Source organism: Colius striatus, chromosome 5, assembly GCF_028858725.1.
Source record: "Colius striatus isolate bColStr4 chromosome 5, bColStr4.1.hap1, whole genome shotgun sequence".
Classification (NCBI taxonomy): Eukaryota; Metazoa; Chordata; class Aves; order Coliiformes; family Coliidae; genus Colius; species Colius striatus.
In genome coordinates this window covers 38864452-38885350 of record NC_084763.1, presented here as the reverse complement: position 1 = coordinate 38885350, position 20899 = coordinate 38864452, and the positions used below count along the sequence as shown (strand labels likewise).

At 40.4% G+C, this 20899-nt stretch overlaps 1 protein-coding gene across 3 annotated transcripts in view; it reads right to left on the bottom strand.

Moving 5' to 3' along the window:
• The window catches only part of LOC104551552 (sodium channel protein type 5 subunit alpha), a 175584-nt gene that overhangs the window by 60490 nt on the left and 94195 nt on the right, over positions 1-20899 (bottom strand). For 2 of the 3 annotated variants that reach the window (XM_061996676.1, XM_061996677.1), the window contains exon 16: positions 9149-9619. In XM_061996676.1, coding sequence (XP_061852660.1) covers positions 9149-9619 — 471 coding nt within the window. The remainder of the gene's footprint in view (positions 1-9148; positions 9620-20899) is intronic. The other variant, XM_061996678.1, reaches the window with a different exon arrangement.

Sequence of the window (20899 nt, the reverse complement as noted above, 5' to 3'; positions counted from 1 at the left end):
TGTAAAGTAAACAGGAGACCACAGTCTGCAGAGCTGTTGGGCTGACAACTCTCAGATATGCTGAATTCAGTCTTTCTGAAAAGCTTTGAAAACTCTGAGCTAAAATGGGTGAGAAATAAATAATCACAAAGCGGGGAAATGAATTGTGGGTTCTTATTGACAGAACAGATCGTTTATGATCTTGGTTCTAGTCTTTCACAAGTAAATGTAAATCCTTGTAGCAGCAATAAAATCAGTGGATTTATCTTTCTGACATTTGGCATGAGAAGAAAAATCACCAAATACATCAGGAAAATCCCTTTGCTTCCTTAATGTGAGGAGGGGAAGATTAATATTACTTATTGTGCTAGGAATAAAAGAGGGCTAGTGTGCAGCTGCCAATTTTAAGTGTACACATTTAAAAATCTCTCTAATCCACGTTGAAGAATTGCTTCTGTAAAGTAGAGTTGCTGCTACTCAGTTTAATGAGAAGTCAGAGGAAAACCTGGAGCAATACCATACCACAGCACTAGGATTATAGCTAAGACAGAGAGAACTCACGCTACACCGCATTCCTTTCTAAGTGCATTTTATTAGCAGTCTCCAGTGTTTGCAATACTGATGTGACACGTGTGATGTCTTACTTTAAGGTTGCAATGCAGGTGTATGATTTAAGACTTGTAAATTCCATAGACAGGGTATGAAAACAGGAAAGAGAAAGCCTAAACCTGATTATTTGAGACTGGTCATGCCCACTGTCCATCCTATGTCATCATCATTCCACCTCAGCAGAAACAACCAGACATCAAGCTAGTGTAGTAGACAGATTTTTGTTCAGTTTTTCAGACCTTACATACCACTCTCAGTCTTTCATCTACGCAAAAGCCAGAAAAAATCTGGTGCAAAGTGAGTAGTGAAACATTGGAATTATAAACTGTTGCTTGTATTTGCCATGTGAGTACATATGGATTTTTTTCTTTTTCTCAATGACTCGGTCTTTATAGGAACTCTATTAAACTCAAATCACTATCATATGCATGCATTAGACCAACATGAGTGAAACAGCTTAAACACAGTAGTCTCTGAACTCAGAAACACCACAGCCCTGTTGCCCAGCTCCTAGGTAGATGAAATTATGCTCCAATGTAAGATGTTCACAGGTCCCAAGAGAGTTTCCAACCGTGCTGTTTCCTGTCAGAATTAAGGCCACTGAAGTCTGAAATTACACCTGTATAGCTAAACACAAAACTTGGTCTCCCGTTGGACCTAAGGAACTCATTTTTTCTTCCTGCAAGTCACAGGGTATTTGAAAAGAAACTGCAGAACTTGTTCTAAAGTAGTGATGCACCTGTGAGTACTTAGATAGATACAAATACCAGAATCTGGCCCTTAAAATTTGGAATGGCTAAGACTATGACTGGCCAGAAACCACAGCTGCTCAGCAGAGACTGTTACAGCAATCCCCTCACCCCTGGAACCAGCCCGCCCTGGTATTTTATTTCATTTTGAATAAAGGTGAACTAAGAATTCTCCAGGCAAATATCACCACAGCCACTAACTGCTGGTGTCTGCACAAGTGCTGGATGCTCTGCCAGATAACACACTCCTTCTAGGATTAATCCAGAACATCTCGAGCATTTGATCTCTGTCTGTGGAGAAGGAAGACACATTTCTAATGGCTTCTGCCTTGCTGACATAAGGTCTTTTCCCACACTGGGCAAAACACTGCCCATAATAAAACACACATTCATTATTCCAAGTGTTGACTCTTAAAATTACTATAAATGAGAGAGAACTTGGCAAAAAGATGGACTGCCAAAGTTAATTTAAGCTGTTATCAATTCAGTAGGCTTAAATAGGCAGTGAAAGTGTTTCATAAGTGTTCATTGTTCAGAGTTCAAGCTAATACCTTCTGCTAAATTGCATTTTGAAGTTTAATCACAATCTATTCTATGGGTTTTTTTGGTAATTGGGGTCTCTTCACAGTGTAATATGAAGAACTCTAATGGGTTTCTCTGATGGAAGTTTAAATTTTGGAAGTTTGCCTCAAAATGCAGTGAGTGAAAGTGCCTGAAACAACACTGAGTCTTTTATCCAAATAAGACAGTAATATTTTTATCATCAAAGAAAACTCATATTATTACAGGCAATAGAAACAAAATAAACATTGTTTTAAATGCTGTTATTTTGGACCATATTTAATGGGAGTAATTCCAACACATGCCTGCACCATTTCACTTGACATGGCAGCTGCTGGGGAACTGGCTGCTGCTCATTTTGCCAAAAACATTAAAATGTCTGCATTTTCTTTACCAAAGAGAGAAACAGTGAGAAATGCTCAATTCTGGGCAACATTTTGCTCCAGGATGCACATAGATACTGGGAAATAGCACCCAGTAGGCTGTAACTGACGTGTAATCCACAGTCTGGGCACTTGTCCAAATACATGTTGTCAAGTCCTCTATGCCTGATATCAGCTCTTTCAATGCCAGGCTTCCCCCACCCCCCCCACTCCTCTTTCTCTCCTCCATCAGCTCCTTGTGCTTCCTGCACCTTAGGCACTATGCTGTGGACAAATATATTTCCCTGCCACCGCGTACTGAATAAGCACCCTAAAACCTTTTTTTTCACAGTGTGACTGCTCTAATCACATCAGCAGAGATCTGACATGGAGTCCTCTCCTTCAGCGTCATTGCACTGAAACAAAATAAACACAAATTTCTGTCTATATATAAAGACAAAGATGAGGACATAGGTTCTTTAAATCTGCTACTGTGGCTTACAGTAATTTTTCTATTGCCCTTAATGCTATTCTTCCAAAGACAATAAATACAGAAATGTTTCATTTTATCACTAAAAATAATTATCAAATGAGTGCTACACAATTTTCAGGAAATGCAAAGCAAAACATACAGTTTAAAAAGGGAGAAACCCAGGCAAACTATGTAGTAATAATAAAAAAAACCCCTGCTGTGTCACTTAATGATCAGTAAAATATGAGCCCAAATAAAGCTGACAAGCAGAATGCTGTAAGATTTATTGCATGCTCCACGCACGTATACACACAGGCTCACTCTACCGCCGGTAAGAATGGGGGAATCATCAGCAGAATCAAACGTATTTTATACAATTGCACTAAAAGAGAATGTGCCCCACTGACTGGAACTCAAAACAGATGGAATATAAATACTGTTTGAAAGGACATCATGGTTCCTGACAATAAACTATATCTCCTGAACTAAAAGGCTGAAATGAATGCAACCTGTCAAATAAACACATGACTTCATGGTACCTCTGATTTACAGATGTTAGAATTATTAGGAACATAAGACATTGTCACAAACAGTTTTACATCAGGCACTGGTATTTTTATAACAATTTTCAATAATTTCAGTTATGCTTATGTCAAATTGGAATAATACTATTGACTTTTACAGAATCATTTCAGGTTTAAGAGCAGGTTTCTGTAATGCACAGAGATTGTACAGTAAAATTTCCACTGTACACAGAGGAAACAGATGTGGGTCCAGATGCAGATGGTGAACTCTCTTTTACCTGAGACATTTCTCTCCTTTTTTCTGCCTTAAAAGTGATGTATCATAGCTAAAATAAACTTACAGGCTCTGTGCAGGAATTAGCGATTGAAGTCTTTGACTCAGTGTTATGAGAAAGCTAAACCATGATGATCCTAATGGTCCTCTGTGATCTCAAAATTATGAGCCTCTTAGATGCCAAAAAAGTCAGCAGAAACAATTTCACCTTGTCAAATGAAATAAAATGAGTCAGCGATTCTGAAATAAATACGGGGAAGAACGGAATAAAAGATTGGGGTTTTGATTCAGTTCAGAACAGTATAGAAACTGTAGCATCGAGTAGAGACTGTGGTGGCAGCCAGTTGTGACATCGATGTGTACAGAGGCAGCTACTGATCTAAGTATAGAAACGTGGTTTTCCTGTGAGATGTGTTGTTGGACAAGGGTATACATTAGGGGAGAACTGCCAATCAAGAAAAAAAGTGAATATGGTTGAGAAAACAAGGTGTGCTCTGGAGCAACAAATACTCATTTGGTATTTGAACCTTCTGGTTCAAATAGAACCAAAGACATAGAACCTTCTGGTCCTCTGTGCAGACCCAGAACCAAACGTCTTCAAAACCACAGCAGAGGTTCTGCCCCACCTTGGAGAGGTCTAAGAAAAGCACATTGAGAAATGCAGCTATCCAGGTGTGAAACTGGGGAACCCTGAGAGGCAATTAAAGACATTGTCTCCTTCCCACAGGCAATATTCCCTGCTAGGTCACAGAAAGATGAGACCTTGCAGACACAGCAACAACTCTACACTGTTTAAGAATTTCTGCAGTCAGGGGTGAGCTCAGGCAAGAGGATGGGTGAACCCTTTAACTGCTTTGCAATCTCAGGATGGCATAAATTGGCTACAGTGGGACCTGGGACCTGGTTGCCCTGCAGACAAAAGGCAGAGCAATCAGGCATGCGTGCCTGGTGTCGAGGAAGGGGTAAGAAGCTGCAAAGCTCTCTGTCCCAGCAGCAGGCAGCCAGCACTTTCCATATGACCCAATTAGCCACTCCGTCGGAACAAATCAATAATGGCATTTTCTGAAGACAAGCAGGCAAGTGCTGCTGGCTCGGCACTGGGCTGCACGGGAAAACACAAAGGTGTTATCTCTGTGGAAAACAACATCCCCATCACTGCAGAAGGGGTAAAGGTGAGATGTGGCCAAGAGCCACTAGCCACCACAGTGTGGATTTTCATCTCAGGGGCATGCTATAGACTGACCAAGTTGAGGGCAGTAGTTTGAGTAAGGCAGGACATGCAGTAATTAAATTTAATAAAGGGGAGAAAGCAGTAACCATCCTGCTGGGCTGACTCAAACAAGGGTAGAGCCATTTCCTTAGGTTATACTAATAAAATTTGCTGACTGTAGGAACTCATCAATGCAGAAAAAGAACCAGATAATTTGCAGAAAGATCTGGGCATCCTTGAGGCCTGGAGTAAAAGAAACCAGAGTTCAATGGTATAAGTGCAGGACACTGTACTTTGGGGACTGATTCAGGACACCTAGTGTTACTCATCTGGAACCTCCTTTTAGTCCTTTAATCAGAAAAACCCTCTGACCCACAAAGGTTTGATAAAGACAAGCTAAAATGTTTCAGTGATCAGCATGAACACATATCACACAATAATGACTAATGAATTAAGTTCAAGGTGGTCCTGTCTCTTTTGCCAGCTTCTGACTGTGTCTCTGCTGACTTTTATTGTTGAGCTTTTTTCCAGATCCTTTCATTGTGTGTGTGGGCTACAGGCACGTGTCTCAGCTCTCTGAGCCGGTAGAGCATCTCACTCACATCTCAGCAACCAAAGGACATTTAGAAGCTATCAGATGGTCTTGCTCCTTCAAAACCCTCTTAATGACACTGCCACAGATTGGTAGCTTTCAGGAAGATGGTTGCTGCCAGTATAAGCTTTGATAATAGAAATGGCAGCTGAATGTTAAACTTAGACATTCCTGTTACTCAGAGGAAAATGTTCAGTCATGGAAGGGTTTCTCATCATCTGAAATTTCAAACTACTGTGTCTAAGACTGTAGGGGTCTATTTCTCATAGCCACAATGTCTTACTTAAGAGCAGTTTTGTGACTTTCTGGGAAGAGCCTGGCATTTTTACAAGAGTTGTAAATTGAGCTGATCATCGCCATAAAATATCCCATTAGGATCAACAATATTGTGGTTCACCCTGAAATCAACCCCCTTTTAGCCTCTCTGTCGTGACAGGTGAGTCCAGATTGAAGTGAGAACTTGATAAACTGAATCTAACAGAATTGTAAAGGATGTATAAGGATTGTGCAGGTTTATCTAGCCATACACTTGAGAGGCATACGTATGTATACTCCTTTTTTATGCATCTCTTTTTGCCTCCTCTTCCAAGCTACGACGCTAAAACCGACATGCATGAGGAGGAAGGCAGGTTCTGTCAATGTTGCCAAAGGGCTGCTAAATTCCAGGTCACTCAACAACTTTAAAGGTATGCAGGGTACATTGTCTTCTCCTGAGAAGTAAATATGCATACACATTCTCTTCGTATATTCTAAAATATTTAAATGTGTAAAAATATGGATTATAATTAGGAGAAAGCTAGAATAGATTTGAATGTTTAGTGTACCCTCTGTAGTTCTTGTTTCATTTCTTTATGATGACCTTCATACAAAAAAAAATACTTTACTGCAATTGTGCCCTTTCAGAGCAATCATGTAAATTTTGCTCTTGTTCACATTGTTCTTCCTTTGCAAGCTCTGATGTGGCCATCCTGGAGGGAAGGAGGTAAGGACTCCCAAGGAGTAGAGGCTTGCAGGATTAAAGCTTCTGGGAGTAATGGGGGAAGTTTATTCCCCGGGGTCTCACAGAACTGCCCTTGATAGAAAGGTTAGCATACTGCAATGCCTACATCTCTATATCCAGGGAAATGGGTTTTCATATTGACCACCAAGTGCAATAATTTCTTCTGCAATAACCTACATGTCATCCAAAAGAAGTTTTTTTGTGGGTCCAGATATGATATGTCTTTGGAATGGGCACCATTAAAAATGACAGATCTTTGAATTGTTCAGGATCTGCTTTCTCATGGCTTTACTCCTTAGGGAGACAGTTACAGTTGTGCTAATTTATTAGCATTTTACAAAAAACAAATGCAAATGCAAAGCTCATAATTTCTGCTGTTGACCTGCTTCTTATTTTTGTTAGCTTATTTTGTTCATGTATTTTGAGTGTTTGAGTTGGAAGCCCCTGGCATGCACACATTTTCCTCTCTAAAAAATTAATGACATTCTTTGCTGGATATAACAACTCCCTTCTTGTTTAGACCTTTTCAGAAGTAGACCCCTCAGGCCTACCGACAAAGGTCGAAAACCATTGATCAGGGCTATGCACAGGGGAGCAGAAGTGACCTACAGCAGCTGTTTATCAAAGTCTGGAAAACACTACTGACAAAGCTAATTAATACATGTTCTCAACTCCACGCCTTCTATTTCATGCACACACTAGCAGTGAACTGTATTATTTCACTGCAATCCAAATATATGGTGGTAATGTGCCAATGTTAACCTAATATGTATTGAAAATTCATTAAAAGATACAGTGCGAAAACATTATTTGGGTTTGCTTCTCCTGCTGTGTTCTGTTTCATCCTATTTTGTTTCACTCTGAATCCTTGATGTTTATATTATGTTATATATTATGATGTTTCAGTCTTAGTGAAAAGATTTGAAGAAGTTTTCTTAGTATTTTCAAATCTATTTCTGCTCATAATGTTCTGTTTCACTAAAACACCTTTTTTTGTACATCAGTTCTCTCCCTCATGACTAATGATTACATGATTCTATGCCTCTAATAGACCTCACTGAAAGGTCTACTTCCATATTTACTTGCTGTACAGCATAAAATGGATGGCTAACTCTTCCAGCTACTAATATACACACCTATACCTATGTGGACACATTGTGTGGAACTACATAGGAATCCAAATTTCTATGCTTTCCACGTTCTATGGTGCTGGCAATTGTGAAGGTTGTTACTTATCTTGAGGAAGATAGAATACAGGGATGCTACATACACATGTGTACATACACACACCCAGGCACTTCCAGACCTCGTGGACATTTACGTGCAAAGCTTCAACAAACTTTTGCTTTGCACTGTGAAGGAAAAACTGGAAAAGCTTCTAATTTTAAGACTCTCTGTCAAATGTAGCGGAAAGGTATGGATATCTTTCAAGGCTGAGAAGAAAAAACCCAAACTCCAAACTCCAGAATTAAACACATTAATACATTATTAAACACATTTATACTAGTCAATATTTGCAGATTGGTTGATACCAAGAAGTCCACCTACTATAGAAATATTTCACTTATCAAATGTACTCTGCTTGTAGGCTTAAATAATACAACACTGGGATTAGAGAAGGACTTCAAAGAAATAAAAAGATAGTATCCATGTCACCCATAGTGATCCATAAAGTCATTTCAAGGAAGGTATTCACTAAAAATGATACAAAATTCCCTCAAAATTTCAGACTTCTTTTTTTTCATTACCTAGGTGTCTGTTTGGGCAGTGGGGCTTGAAGCTAAATTTTTCTGCCCACTTGCTGCTCAGGTCCCCAAGGGGATGATCAATGTATAAGACTTGCTGGTGCAAGTAAATGCACTAACACAGAAAATATTTCCACAATAAAGCAGCCAATTTGTGCCCTCCTCTAGACATAAAACCCTTCCACAAGGCTTTTTTAGGATAGCACTTCTCTAAGGACAGTTTTGCTTCCAAACTTTCTTCCCCTCAACTGACAAACTAAAGATCTCTCCTGACAGCTGGACCTGAAACAGTAGCTTTGATCAGTGCCTGCTGAACTCTGCAGATCTCAGCCAGCATCAGAGGATACTGGATTAAAGCTGGAGGATCTGGAAAACATTAAGTAGATACGGTGTGTGGAGCCAAGAGATAAAGCCGGTAGAAAGGGGAGAGGGGGCGTAGGAGACAAAGAAAAGGAAGATTTTTCTTCCTGTTCTACATCAACACGTTGAACCACATAGAATTTTTCAGTGTTTACTACTGCATGCTCTGAGGAAAATGAAAATCTGTTATTTTATGCCAAAGAACAAGCGAATAATTACTTTTCCTGTCCAAATACATACAAATACATATATTCTCTCTTTCTCTAGTGCCTTGTTACACCAGCATCTGCCTCACTGTAGTTTTAAGAGAACTACCTGGCCTTTGATTCTTGCTTCACAAACAAAATCAAGTCATTGCCCATTTTCGAACACTGAGAAAATCCCCTGTCATAGTCAAATGACCTAAGATTTGTTATGTAACATTCCCATGATTCATCTGGAAGAAGAAAGAAAGTCTCCTGTGTGAGAAAGGGTTTTAATTGCTCTGGTTAGAAGAGTTAATCTAGAGAAGCACAAAGAACAGAGAATGCCTCTTGTTGGAGACTGAATTTTGCTTTTGGATATGCACGGTAGCTTCTTGTGAAGTTAACAGCATATCAAAGGCAGGGTTAGGCTGTAGGACATTTGCATCATAAGCCATGGATCCAGATCAAGGGTGGGAACAAAGGGTATTTTAGTAAGCTGCAACTAACAAACATTTTAGTTGCGTACCTGCTCCATTTCTGTAAAGGTGCTCTGCTCCTCATCTTCCTCCTCAATATCTGACTCTCCGACAGCAATAGGAACACAAATGGATAGGTCAGGATTGGTCATAAAATCATCATTGTCTGTAATTCCTGGGTGTTTCTCCCCATTTTTATTCATTCCATCTTCGGTGTAGTTCTCTTTGTGATTCTCCATGTCTTTGCCAAGGTCAGCGGTTGTGTGACTGTTGACAAAATTGTTAAGGGCACCTGTGTTCTGTGCAGCAAGCTTCATCATTGCCTTCTTTTCAGCTGTGGTCTTGGGGTGTCGAAGGACACTGCAGCAAAAATCCCACATTGTTTTTTTCACATACTGGAGACCCCTGTTGATCCGAGCAAAAGCCAGCTGCAGGTTGTTCATCTCCCCATCCTCATCTGGTGCTGAGAGGTTGTCAGCACTGAAAGAGCTTAGCAGCAAGGCAAGGAACAGGTTGAGCACCTGAAAAAAAAAAAAGGAAATCAATGACACTTAAGGGTGGAAGATGAATGTTGGATCTTGGAAGTAGGAGAGTCTGAGTCTCATCTCATACTGTAATATCACCAGCATTCTTGGAACTACCTGTTATTACAGGAAGCTTCAGAGGGAAAAGGAGGTCTGCAGACATTTTCAAACATATTAATTTCAGGTGCAGAAGTATAGCACGGACAATAACATGCTCTGCAGTGCCTTTCTCCCTCCAATACAGAAAGAAAAGATAAAACTCAGAAACAGAATATGGGATCAGATTTTCTTTGGAGTCTACATGGTGTAAGTATTCTCATAAGTGGAGCTAAAATTAACTTCCTGTAATTGCCAATGTTCCATCTTGGAGAAAATCACTAATGGTAACAGTAATTGACCTCCAGAAAGGTACTACCAACATGTAGAAAAAGACTATAGGAAGAATATTTTCAGGACTTTTTTTGCTTCTACTTAATGTGGATATTGTGATTTATATTTCACATTATATAATATATAGGGACCTGGATCAGCTGGAGAAATGGGCCCATGTTAACCTTGTGAGATTCAACAAAGACAAGTGTAAAGTTCTGCACATGTGGTAGGACAAGCCTTGGCACCAGTACAGGGCTGAGGGATGGAGGGATTGAGAACAGCCCTGTGGGGTACCCTAGATGAAAAGCTGGCTACAAGTTGACAATGTGCACTTGCAGGCCAGAAAGCCAACTGTATTCTGGGCTGCATCAGAAGTCTGGTTAGCAGGTTGAGGGAGGTGATTCTCCCTCTCTGCTCTACTCTGATGAGATCCCACCTGCAGTGCTGCATCCAGCTCTGAGGTCCTAAGCACAGGAAAGACATGAATCTGTTGGATCAAGTCCAGAGGAGGTACATAAAAGTTATCAGAGAGCTAGAGCACTTCTCCTGTGAGGAAAAGCTGAGAGTTGGGACTGTTCAGCCTGGAGAAAAGGCTCCAGGGAGACCTTGCAATACTTAAAGGGGGCCTATAAGAAAGATGGGGACAGACTTTTTAGTAGGTCTGTTGCGACAGGACAAGGAGTAATGTTTTTAAATGAAAGAAAGTAGATTTAGATTAGATATAAGGAAGAAATTTTTTCAGTGAGGGTGATGAAACATTGGAACAGGTTGCCTGGAAAGATTGTGGCTGCCCCACCCCTGGAAGCATTCAAGGCCAGGTTGCACGGGGCTCTGAGCAACCGCATCTGGTTGAAGACATCCCTGCTCTTTGCAGGGGTTTTGCTCTAGGCAAGCTTTACAGGTCCCTTCCAATCCAAACTATTTTATAATTCTGCTTCAATAATAATAATAATAATAATAATAATAATAATAATAATAATAATAATAATAATAATAATAATGTGCATGGCACTTAAAAAATAATACATTTGGAGACATTTCTAAACATTTGTGTGCATTTCACAGACAGTCTTGATTTAAATATCATCAGAGTCATAAAGAAAATCTATTATGAGTGTGAAAAAACACTTAAGAGGTCAAACAGTTTCAATACCTTTTCCCTCTAGGCAAAAGCTAGCCATTACGACCAAGACTAATGTGGCCAAATCTGAGCAAGATTCACTCCCAAAGCAGGCTTGGTTCTGGAAATGCAGCTACGAGTCAGAAAAAAGCTATTTGAAGATTTTCACAGGTATATAAGAAGATCCAAACTAAACTGGAGACTGTAAGTTGGCTTCCTCTTGTTCTTGCAACTTCAGAATTGTCTACTTTGCTAGTAGTGCACAGCAAGATTAGACTCAGTTAGACTTTTAGGTGACATAATTGATGATTTAAATATTTTTTTACTTTTTTTTCTTCCCCTAATAAATAGAATTATATGCAATAAATAAATCTAACTTCTTCTAGAAGGCTCCAATAATCCATCTTGTAGACCAGTCACTGTGTATGGGACTTTACATCTGTTTGTGGTCTGAGAAGGAATGAATTATAGTTTTTGTGCCAGATTGACAAGCTCACATCATAGGTAGATGCCTAGTTTGACAGGAATGGGGCAAAGGTGACTCAAATGAATATCAGCTAAACTATATTTACTAAAATAAACTAGGACCAAATTGTCTGGTATCAACTCATCTGCTGTTTCTATGAGGTGAGTAGGAGTCAGCTCTGTGCAAGGGAGAGATCAGTGCTCCAGCACTTCTGTCATTTGAGCAATAAAATGGACTTTGTGAACATATTTTCTCTGGGATCTCTTACTGCTACCAGAAGTACTTGTAAGTCCTTGGCTTCTGTCTTTCTGATAGTATTTCAAATTAACAAAGTCTGTTTGATTCCAACAAACAGTATAAAAAGTACTTACATTTAACTGAGCCTTACCGAAGAGCCACAAGCTTTTATCATCTTCCTCACCCCATTCTCTCTTATTTCAAATATTCAGGAGCTTTGAAAACCTGACCTTAATCACTCTGGTGACACTGCATTTGAAGTGTTCTGTCAGTACTGTTTTGTAAAGTACCCTTTGCAATCAACGTGATTATAAATGAAAGCGGTTGGTAGCAGAGCAGATGCCCATGTCCATTACAAGTTACTGAATAAACTATTGCTGCACTGAGCATTACCCTGCTCTAAAGTGAGATTAAAGCTAATTGTTTCTTAGCTGGTCTATCATACTGGAGTGTCTCTGACAGCTTGTGTGAGTCTCTTCTTAATCGTTGTGATGGTCTGGTATGAATCAATCATTTCATATCCCACTTTCAGGCATTTCAAGAAGTGTTATCTGATAGGTAGTTGAAAACCAGAGTAGTGAATATATTGCCAAGCATGTGGGAGCCCATCAGTGAGTCATTTGTAGAATCACTTTAACCTTTTTCAACCAATTTTGGTAGAAGGATGGGGTCTCAGAGATAACCACTTTGCTACAAGTGTCCTGAAAAGAAGCATATGTAGAGAAGAGACACTGCTCAGGTTGCCAGTGTAGACAGAGCTTGGAACAAGCCACAGCGTGTGTCCGCTTCCCAATGGCAACCTAGGGACATGGGAAAGAATTGGAGGGGATAAAGAAATCAAGAACAAAAATCTTGTGGATTTCATTGGTTCAATTCAGTTACCTTAACAGAGGTGTCTACTGATTTGAGATTATCTGCCATATCTGCATCAGGCCTACAGGAGATGTGTGACTTTCTAAAGCTCCAGCCAGCATTCAGGGCATGACAGGCTGTTGTGGCAGTCAGTGGACTAGTGGTGTTTAGGGGAACTGAATCACTCTTCAAGGATGACAGCTGCCTCCAGATTCAGCCATCAAAGCTTGAGGACCTAATGGGGCATCTAAGCCCCATTTCTATAAAAATAAATTCATCATGTAGACAACAGAGCCTGACCAAATACAGATGACCACATTAGGGTTATATGCACCTGCCAATATGTGATCATCTAGTGTCAACTGATCCTAGCATGGCCAAGTCACCCTGAGGCAACTGGCCAATAGGACACACTGTCTGGGAGACCTGACCTAGGTGAACCTGCTTTAGAAGGGGGGGTTGGATAAGATGACCTCTAAAGGTCTCTTCCAACTCCTAGTATTCTTTGTGTGATCTGTGTGTAGTTGGAAGCCAGGATGGTATACCACAGTGGTGCTAGACAAAACTGAGTCAGGCCCTGGACCTCTGAAAACCATAGTGGTAGGTCAAACATTTGTCCATACATTAATACCTCATGTAGGCACTCGAATTTTGTGATCTAAAGCTGAGTTTCATCCTATATTTAATTAATCCCACTGTTTACAGAATAACTTCTTTGGAATGCCTTATTTTCTTTTCCACATTTATTTTGGATGTTAAACTACAGTTACGTAAGTTTATCCATATATACCTGCAGGTGTATACAATGGGTGGTAACATTCTTAAGTGTTGTTATTTAACAGGGATTATTAAGGCATTGTTTGCTTCCCAGAAATGCAGCTGCCATTTTGAACAAAGAGCTATTTGCACTTTATGCTTTTAGCCAAAAATAAATCTCAAATATCATTCCCTCCTTCCTTTAAGAGCAGGTAACCCCAGAGTTGTATTGTTTGGTGTTCAAATAGAGTGAACTGCTGTATAAGCACTTTATATTTACTTATTCTCCCCATTTCACTGTACACTGCATTTTCCAGAAAAATATATGCTCAACGCATGACACACCACATTTCCTGTTAAAGGTTACTAATAATATCCAGTCCTCCTGGTTGCTAAACACAATGCTTTCAGTTTAAGTAAAAGCAAACTAAAGACCAATGCAGTTTTCAAAAGCAAAGGTAGATTTTTATGTCCATATGAATCCCCTTAAAAAGAAATCTGCTTTCCAGTGACACTGAGCAGCTAGACCATGAGGTCACTTTTTTGGTCAGAGTATCTGTCTTGACCATACACTGTTGACAAAACAAGTGAGCTTGATTTTTAAACTACTAATCCTTTCCTGTGCATGCAATTTCAATGAACTTTCACACTGAGCAGCAAGACCAGACATTCTTGTGTGTCCAGACCATATAAGAGAATTACTAGTAGTCTGGAATCAAAGACGGGATCACCCTTGCAAGAAGGTTTATAGGGCAGAGCATTTCAGGAGCTGCTTTCATGAATTTGCTTGTAAAACCACAAGACCCTTAAAAAAACTGCAGATGTGTACTGTCCTCTCATGTGCAGCAGACGAAAGATAGAAAGGACAGCTGAGAGCAGCTACAGGGACCTACATCTCCTGAGGGTTCTTCCTTGTAGAAGAGGAATCTCCTAGCAGACAGCTAAGCAGGATTTTCTATAACAACAGGGTCTGGATCAGAAAACATGCCCCATCAGTGAATTCTGTCATGCAAAAAAGAAAGCAGTTAAAACAAATTGTACCCCTGTGTCAGCACATTGTCACAGTTGTCACTCAGCGGTATAGAAAAGCCCAGACAGCACAGTATGGTGAGGCATCTACCAGGATCTTAAACTACTCATCTAATATTTTTTTTTTGCTTGATAAAACATGACTCATACACCTCAACCTATTCAAATCCACTTCTCAGCAAACAAGAAGCTCTTCAGGCACTCTCTCACCAGTGGAAGAAACTAACTTTCTTCCTTCCTGTTTGTTTTCTGATGGCAGTGGACATCTGCACTGTTCTTTGGCTAACACAGATGGGAAGGACTGGAAAGAACAGTTTGCTCTGTGGAGAACTTGATGACTTCTAGCAAGCCTAATACAACATATACCAATTTTTAAGTTTTGTTTACTGTAGCAAAATCCATGAAGTTGTAAAGAAAAACAGCTTTTAATGGCACTTTCATTACATCAAGGTAGTGTGAGATCTTAAGACAGAGACCTGCAGAAATAGGCCATCTAGTCCATCTCTCTACTACTGGAGGATTATTTCTTCCCTTGGAAGTATATTTTCCAATCCTTTGTACATTTTCATCCCAGGGTAAAGTTTACCAAAAGAGTTTAAAGTTTACCAATTGTAAAAAGCAATTTATGTGATCAATTATTTTCTATATTCACTTTTCTATTATTTCATCCATTTGTGCTTTGATAAGAGGCTTATTTCCTCCCAGCCTAGTTTCTCTTTATCCTGTAGTCAGTTTTTTAATCCCATTCTTATCATATCTTAGTTTCTCACTATTGAAATGATCATGGTACCACAAACATGGCATGAAGTCCTTGTCACCAGAGGCAGGAGGCAGAAAACATAGGTCAAAGCAGGATTGATCCCCTTCATGTTTCTTGCCCAAGATAAGATAGGAAAAGACATGGAAATGAGGATATGGATTTCCTGCCTTGCAACCATATAACTTCCCAAGTGGACTGTCTTTGATCCTATGAGGCAAGCTGGCAGTTGTATGTGAGAGGTTCGTGGGGCACTATAGTACCAGCTTGTTGCAACAGGATTCTTTTCTTATCATCTCCACATTAATCTATTTGTTGGAATAACTGGTTTGTCTGTTTAAATACATGACAATGACAAGCAATGAAAACAATGCTTCAAATTCAGCCTATTTCCTACATAATGGGATGTTATGATGGTAATAACAGTGGATGTTCTCCACAGGAAAGAGAAACTGGGAGTAATATTGTAGGAATAATTTTCTCATATACAAATACAAAAGTGCCTATAACTCCAGTGATTTCATGTGAATGATTTCCATTTTCCCTAAGAAAGAGGAGAACAAGGCCTGATTTTTCCCCAGGCCTCACAGCTATCACGTGTGCTTGCCCAGTCTGTGCAGAACAGAGCCTGCAGACAGCACACTTGGCAAGTGCAGCCTTGGGGCATGGCTGGCACTCATTCTGCCCTTTGGGGCATCAAAGGTATCTAGAATTTTATTTTAGGGACACCCTAGATCCAATTCATATGGTCAGAGGAGCCTGAGCCCAGCTTTTCACATCCTCCAGGTTATGGCTACACAGGTGAGATGAAATGAAGGAATAAAAATGTCTTTTCGCTCCGTTGACCATGAATAATCATAGAATCATTTTGATAGGAAAATACTTTTAAGATCATCAAGTCCAACCACTAGCTTAACACTATCAAGGCCACCAATAAGCTGTGTTCCTCAGCATTACATCTGTGCATGTCTCCAGGGATGGGGACTCCACCATCTCCCTGGGCAGCCTGTGCCAGTGTCTGACAATACTCTCAGGGAAAAAGTTCTTCCTCATTTCCAATCTAAACCTCCCATGGTGCAACTTGAGCACATTTCTTCTTGTCCTATCACTCAATACTTGGGAGAAGAGATCAAACCTCACTACAACCTCCTGTTAGGTAGTTGTAGAGAGTACTCATGTCTCCCCTCAGCCTCCTCTTCTCCAGACTAAACACACCCAGTTCCCTCAGCCATTCCTCATCAGACTTGTGTTCCAGACTCTTCCACAGCTTTGTTCCTCCTTCTCTGGACACATTCCAGCACCTCAATGTCCTTCTTGCAGTGAGGGGCCCAACACTGAACACAGCACTCGAGCTGCAGCCTCACCAGGGCCCAGCACAGGGGGTCAATCACTGCCCTAGGTCTGCTGGTCACACTACTTCTTATATAAGCCAGGATGCCTATGTTAGTAGTGTGGCTGATACTATTTTAGCTATCTGCATAGTAAACTCTAGAAAACATGGGAAATGAATGCCCTTGCCATTCCATTAGTGTTTGTGTGGTATTTACCATAAGGCTAGGAGTTTTGCTAACTGTTCTCTACTTCAGTTATTGACATTGTTTCCCTGCAGTTCCAGTTTTGTCCTGTACAGTCAGTAGTTTTTAAACAGTACAAGGCAGAGAAGTGCTACTGGATGGCATCCATGCTCACCCATGTTTGATGGTGTGTACATGAGATGGGGGGAACAGTCACCCTATTTCTCGCTTCAGAGTTTAAAAGGGAATGTATAATTAATAAGGCAGATTCTTCAGTGCTGTTCTCGACACTTTACATAGAAGTAAATCGCCTTGAGTAATGGAAGGTTAGATTAGGCCCATTAATTACACTTCATAGCAACTTTGTGCCTCTTAGGAGTTTTTCAAGGTCATTTCCAGCTGCCATTCATCCCTCTCTGCTTCACTGGGGCTATAAATCTGTGCTAGCACCAGGGTATGTCAGATCTGACATGGGTACATCCTTTTGAGAGAGGGAGGCAGGCAAAGGGCACCATGTCAACGTTACTTTTGACATTGCACTCTGGACCACAAGATGAAAATGCCTCTTCAGAGTGAGAGGCTGAACTGGGAGGAGACGTTGGTGCTTCCCCATCTCCCATCTTGCAAGGACCAGTCACCAGCCTCTGCCTCTCCTCATCCCCAGGCTCTGCAGCACCTCAAAAGCAGGCAGGGCGAGAAGCCTGTGTCCTTGTCACTCTGAAACAGAGATCTGAAGCAAATCATGACAATTCTTACCACAATCTGGTGAGTCTCTCATGTTCCTAAGTCTTTTTCATTTATTATCCATCTACATGGGTACAAAAATGTTCACAAACTGTACGACTCCAAGTGATGGTCAAGAACTACTGAATTGAATTTAGATTATTTAGACTCTTTTAAACAAAAAATCTAATGGCTTTCAGTGTTTTTTAAAAGTAAGTTCCTTAGAAGTACCAGATACTCTGGAAGTACCAGAAGTGTCTCTGGAAATCAAGTGTTTCCTGATCTGAAAAGCTTTGTCTCCAAGTCCTATTTGAGAGAGCAGGGTGGGATGGTGAGTGGAGGCAGATAAATTCTTTCCCCTACTAAAGGTGCAGTATAAAAACAAACATGTTTCCACAGGTTTTTCATCAGATGTTAAAACAACACCAGCATAGGAAGAGCTCCATCAGAGCTGTTGTGGACTTCTCAAACCACTGTCTAGACAGAAAAGATGTGCTACCAATCAAGTCCAGTTGCAAACCTCTTCCAGCAAGACAAGGCTCAACATACCCCAAAAGCATTAGAGAAACTATGGAAAGGTTGTAGATTACAAAGCAAGAAACAATAACCTTTGTTCTAAGTCTACAAAAGTGTTTAGCTATCATGGTGATGAGGATGTCAAGACAATTAGAGAGCATGACAGACTGCACAGGCTTAGACTGACACATCCAGGCCTTTGCCACTGCTGCTCTCCACAAGACGTGATGATAGATGAAAAACATGCACATGATCCCTGGCATATTCTCACTACTTGTGTGTCAAAACCACCTTATCAGTTGCTCTATCAATTATTACACAATGGCTAGACAAAAGAAATAAAAGTGTCATTTTGGAATTTTAACCTCTGTGATTTTTACCTGGAAACAGCACCAGCCCTAAGTCTGCATGACTGGGCTCACATGGAGGACACTTCCTAGCTGAGACAGAGTGGCGTCCCTGGAGTTATCCCTTTAAAATTCAGATCCCATACCTAACCTGAGACAGGGACACTCCACCATGACCAAAGATTGCACTGAGATTTGTACTCAGTCATCACGTCTTGGGCAGTCAGGACAAGAGATCAAGAGAAAGATGAATTCCCATTCACACATGACGGAAAAGAACAAAAAGGATAAAAAGAAAAAAACCCTGGAAAGACTATCTGAGAAAAAAAAAGTTATAATGTCCAGAGTAAGTTATGGTTTCCCTGCAGCCAATACATTTCACCAAAGCATAATCAATATGAGAGTAGGCCCAGAAACTAGAAAATTAAATCAGAGTCCAGAAATAGCTAGTATTATCTTTGTCTTTGTTTGTGGGCTGGGTTTTTTACAGGTTTTGTTTTTGTTTTAAACAGGGAGGGAACACTATTTCCTTAAAAATGTTACTTTCTAAGCTATTTCTCAAATTTATGTTCCATCACAGGAGCACATTTTCCTATTAAGTGATATGTGAAAAAAACACCTATTTAGTGAACCTGGGAGGTGTAAGGAGATTCCAGTTTTTTTGCATTTTACAAGTGCAGATTCCAGGAAGGGTAGAACAGAATGACAGAGCTGTCTATCAGTCAGGAGGGCTCCTTTCAGAAAATCTGTAAAATAAATGTCTACTAGTAATTTTGCACAGTGTTTATTAATTGTATTCTATGTGCCTGGCTGAAATCCCAGCAACTGGGGTTGCTCAGAATCTAATGCAAGCAAAGGAGAAAGTTGATGGTGTGAGCTGGTCATAAGAGCATTTGTATGTGTTTATGCTCACTGACAGTGTGCTAGGGAGAAGAAAGGAACCAAAAGCTAGGTTGCTACTGCATTTTACAATTGAAAGGTTGCATCTGCAGTAGTAAACAAAGGAAAGTCAAGACCTGTTCTCCATCCCTGAGGCAGCTGACCTCCCTTCCCTGCTCATCCCTAGGCAGGATTGCTTCCTGCTGCTGCACTCAGCTATGACTGTCCCCTGAATACCTGGGAAGCAGCTGGGATGGGGTGGCCAGGGAATGTGATAACCAAGACAGAGGAGGAACACTCATAGCGTTTGAGGTCATGCCCTAGCCAGTTTATAAATGCAGCCATCTGCCTGTGTGTTCAAGCAGACAAACTTAAACAAACATTTTGCACTTGATGAACCTCCCAGAAACAGGATGGTGTGACATCTAAATGTACGAGACGAGAATTACAGGAGAGGAAAAGGGACATGGAAGTCCTTGTGGAAGAAATACCCATACAAATACTGCCCCCCCCCCCCCCCCCCCCGCCCCAACCACACACACACTTCTGCATTGAAATAATAATAAGAATTTCAAATGGCTTCACACTTGTAATTTGATTGTGTGTTTTGAAGGACGAAGTCAAGATACACGATGAAATGGAGTTTTCAGAAGGTTTCATGAAAGGTAGGAATCCAATGCAATGTAGAAAGAGGAGGAGATTTGTTTAAAGCATGAGACTAGGAAGATTACAGCAGAGATATGAGGCAATGTCAAAGATGGAATTACTGTAATCAAGGATCAAGCTGAACAAAAAGAAAGAAAATCCAATTGAGGTAGAATAAAAATAAAGGATGGGCAGATTTGGGCCATATTCAATGAGAACGAATTTGAACAAGAGTCTGGCTAGAGATGACCAAAACAAAACAGGAAGAAGAGAAGATAACAGATGAAATCTACAGACAAGGAATCAGAGCAAAAGAGACTTAAATAGCAGCAAAGAAATAAAAATGTTGAGGGATGAAAAAAAGACAGATTTGATTCTCCTTTCCCTTGCATCGTTTGTGGTAATACAAAATTAATAGATTAGAGCTGTATCCATTTGAAGTTCTCTTTGGCAAATATGGGCCAGTGGTTTTATTTGACTTGGAGGAGTTTAACAGAATAAGAGCCAGTCAAGCTGATTTTTGGGAACAGGAGGAAATGTGGGATGGTAGAAGGAGACCAAACGCAGGACTCTTTTACTTTTTACTGTTTATTAAGACCCAAAAAGAGAGTAAATTGGTGTCTCATCCTGTGTACTACACCTAGTTTCGAAATGTGTTCCTCAGCATATTTCCTTGGGAAGCTGCAGAACATGTTGCCATGTACATGTTAAGTGGAGAAATCCTGATATGAATATGCAGTGTACATGGAAAATATAAATTCCAGTCTCATACACTCTTTAAGAAGCTATTTCTAGAGGCAACTGTTAGAAAAATACTGTTTTTCCCTACCAAAACTAAACAGTGAATCATAGAATCATAGAATGATAGGGGTTGGAAGGGACCTTTACAGATCATCTAGTCCAATCCCCCTGCACAAGCAGGTTCACCTAGATCAGGTCACACAGGAACATGTCCAGGTGGGTCTTGAAGACCTCCAAGGAAGGAGACTCCACAGCCCCTCTGGGCAGCCTGTGCCAGGGCTCCCTCACCCTCACAGTGAAATAGTTTTTTCTTATGTTTAAGT